The sequence below is a fragment of the Watersipora subatra genome, chromosome 6 (assembly GCF_963576615.1).
Source record: "Watersipora subatra chromosome 6, tzWatSuba1.1, whole genome shotgun sequence".
Taxonomy (NCBI): Eukaryota; Metazoa; Bryozoa; class Gymnolaemata; order Cheilostomatida; family Watersiporidae; genus Watersipora; species Watersipora subatra.
Genome location: NC_088713.1, coordinates 41,363,487 through 41,365,816, shown reverse-complemented (window position 1 = coordinate 41,365,816; position 2,330 = coordinate 41,363,487). Strand labels below are relative to the sequence as shown.

The 2,330-nt window shown below is 38.2% G+C and overlaps 1 protein-coding gene across 1 annotated transcript; it reads left to right on the top strand.

The window, feature by feature from the left end:
- The first annotated feature begins 237 nt into the window (after positions 1-237).
- On the top strand, positions 238-2,113 carry LOC137398267 (piggyBac transposable element-derived protein 2-like). The gene is made up of 2 exons (XM_068084375.1): positions 238-363; positions 500-2,113. Exons 1-2 carry the CDS (start codon positions 238-240, stop codon positions 2,111-2,113), a joined length of 1,740 nt encoding a protein of 579 aa, XP_067940476.1.
- The last annotated feature ends 217 nt before the right edge of the window (positions 2,114-2,330 follow it).

Sequence of the window (2,330 nt, the reverse complement as noted above, 5' to 3'; positions counted from 1 at the left end):
TTAATCACTTAGATTTAATTATTATACCTTTATAACTGGCTGGTCAGCAAACAGTGTGCCCTAATGGCACTATAGTTATCAAAAAATCATGTTTCTCAATAACAGAGAAATTTTGCTGCTGAGAATGTTGAGCCAAGACATGCATTCATACATATATGTATTAGAAATAGGTAATTTCACATGTCTATGTTTATTCTTGTAGATCTACTACTGTAAAATAGCAACAACTTGACAATAATGGCTTCTCATAAGAAACATGTTAGAGTGGAAAACATACTTGATATGATTGATGCGGATGACAGCGATTTAGAAACATTTGATAATGAAAGCGATTCAGATGAAGACTGGACTCCAAATTCACAGGTGAATAAAAGCCAACAAGTTTTACTATAAAATACGTATTTTTGAGTTTGTTTTTGCATCAGGCACTTGGTAGACTGCAAGTTTTTCAATATTGGGTGTAACAACTATATACATAGCATATATATTGAAATTGTAGAACGGCGTTCAATACAATAGTGAGAGTGACAGCAGCAGCGACGATGAACCCCTTATACATTTGGTTCCACAGTCTGCTTCTACATCCAGAAATAGTAAGCCAACTTATTGCTGGAAGAAGCAGAAATTTTGTCCACCTTCAGCAGACTTCAAAGGTTCACCACTGCAGCCTGATGAAAATCAACATCTACTCACACCTTATGAGTACTTTCAGAAGTTTGTAACACCTGACATGATAAGTAGCCTCGCAGAAAATACTAACTTGTATAGTATTCAAAAAACCGGAAAGTGTGCCAATACTACAGTGAAAGAACTCGAACAGATGGTGGGAATTTTTTTTCGAATGGGACTAGTGAGAATGGCTAGCGTGCGGCAATACTGGGAATCTGAAAGTTCATATGAGCCAGTCAGTGGTGTCATGTCAAGGAATAGGTTTGAACTACTCTGTACAATGATTCACTTTATCAATAATGCATCAATAGATGACCAAGCAAAGCGAGAAGACAAATTGTGGAAAATTCGACCTTGGCTAAACGCTATGAGGAAGCAATGTCTAGAAATTGTCCCAGAAGAACATTCATCAGTTGATGAAATGATGTGTCAGTATAGAGGAATTAGAAGTCCTATACGACAGTATATAAAAAGCAAGCCTCACCCATGGGGGTTCAAAATATGGGCAAGGGCTAACAGTAGCGGACTGCTGAGTGATTTTGATGTCTATCAAGGTGGCGATGGAACTCGGACAGAATTAGGTCAGGGAGGTGATGTCGTTGCTAAGCTCACATCAACTTTACCAAAACATGAAAATTATAAGGTGTATGCTGACAATCTGTTTACTAGTATACCTTTACTAAGAAAACTTGCAGATGACGGAATATACTATACTGGAACTGTCAGACAAAACAGGCTTCCAGGAATCAGCATGGCCGATGAATCAGATCTAAGAAAGAAAGGTCGTGGTTCGTATGATTACCGAGTAGATGAAGAGAGTAACATTGCTGCAGTTAGATGGTATGACAACCGAGCTGTGACAATGTTGTCCACTACTACTTGCTTAGATCCAATACAAACAACTAAGAGATGGGACAAGAAGCAGAAGAAAGAGTTGGATGTACCCATGCCAGCTGTGATCAGAGACTATAACCAACACATGGGTGGCGTAGACTTGCTAGATTCATTCTTGGCAAAATATAGGTTTCGCATAAAATCAAGAAGGTGGTACATCTACTTGTTTTGGCACATGCTTTCTGTTGGTCTTGTAAATGCATGGCTCATGCACAGAAGAGACCACAAACTGTTGAACCTACCAAAAAATGAGTTGTTGCCACAGCGTAAGTTTCAGAGCTATGTAGCCTCAGCATTAGTTCTTGTCAACGCAAGCAAAAAAAGAAGTCTTCCTGCCTCGTCTCCACTGCCATTATCAAAACGACAAATTACCAACCTGCCATGCATTGATATTCGCAAAGATAAAGTCAGTCACTGGCCAACCAAAGCTGAAAAGCGTGGAAGGTGTCGACTTTGTGAAGTCAATGCAACCACCACAATGTGCAGCAAATGTGGTGTTCGCCTATGTTTTGTGGATGATAGGAATTGTTTCATGAACTTTCATAACTGAAATGTAATTTGATCAGACTGCTTCCAAAATATGATAACATTTTAATTTTTTACTGTTCTTACTGAATATAATTTGTAAGCAATTAATCAATAAAGTACAGTATGTCCGTCACGGATTGATGCGATATCGTTTAATGCCTAATGTGACGCATATGTCACGAAATCTCAGACCATAGCAAAAACTTGAAATTGAAAAAAATAACTTTTGAGATGGAATT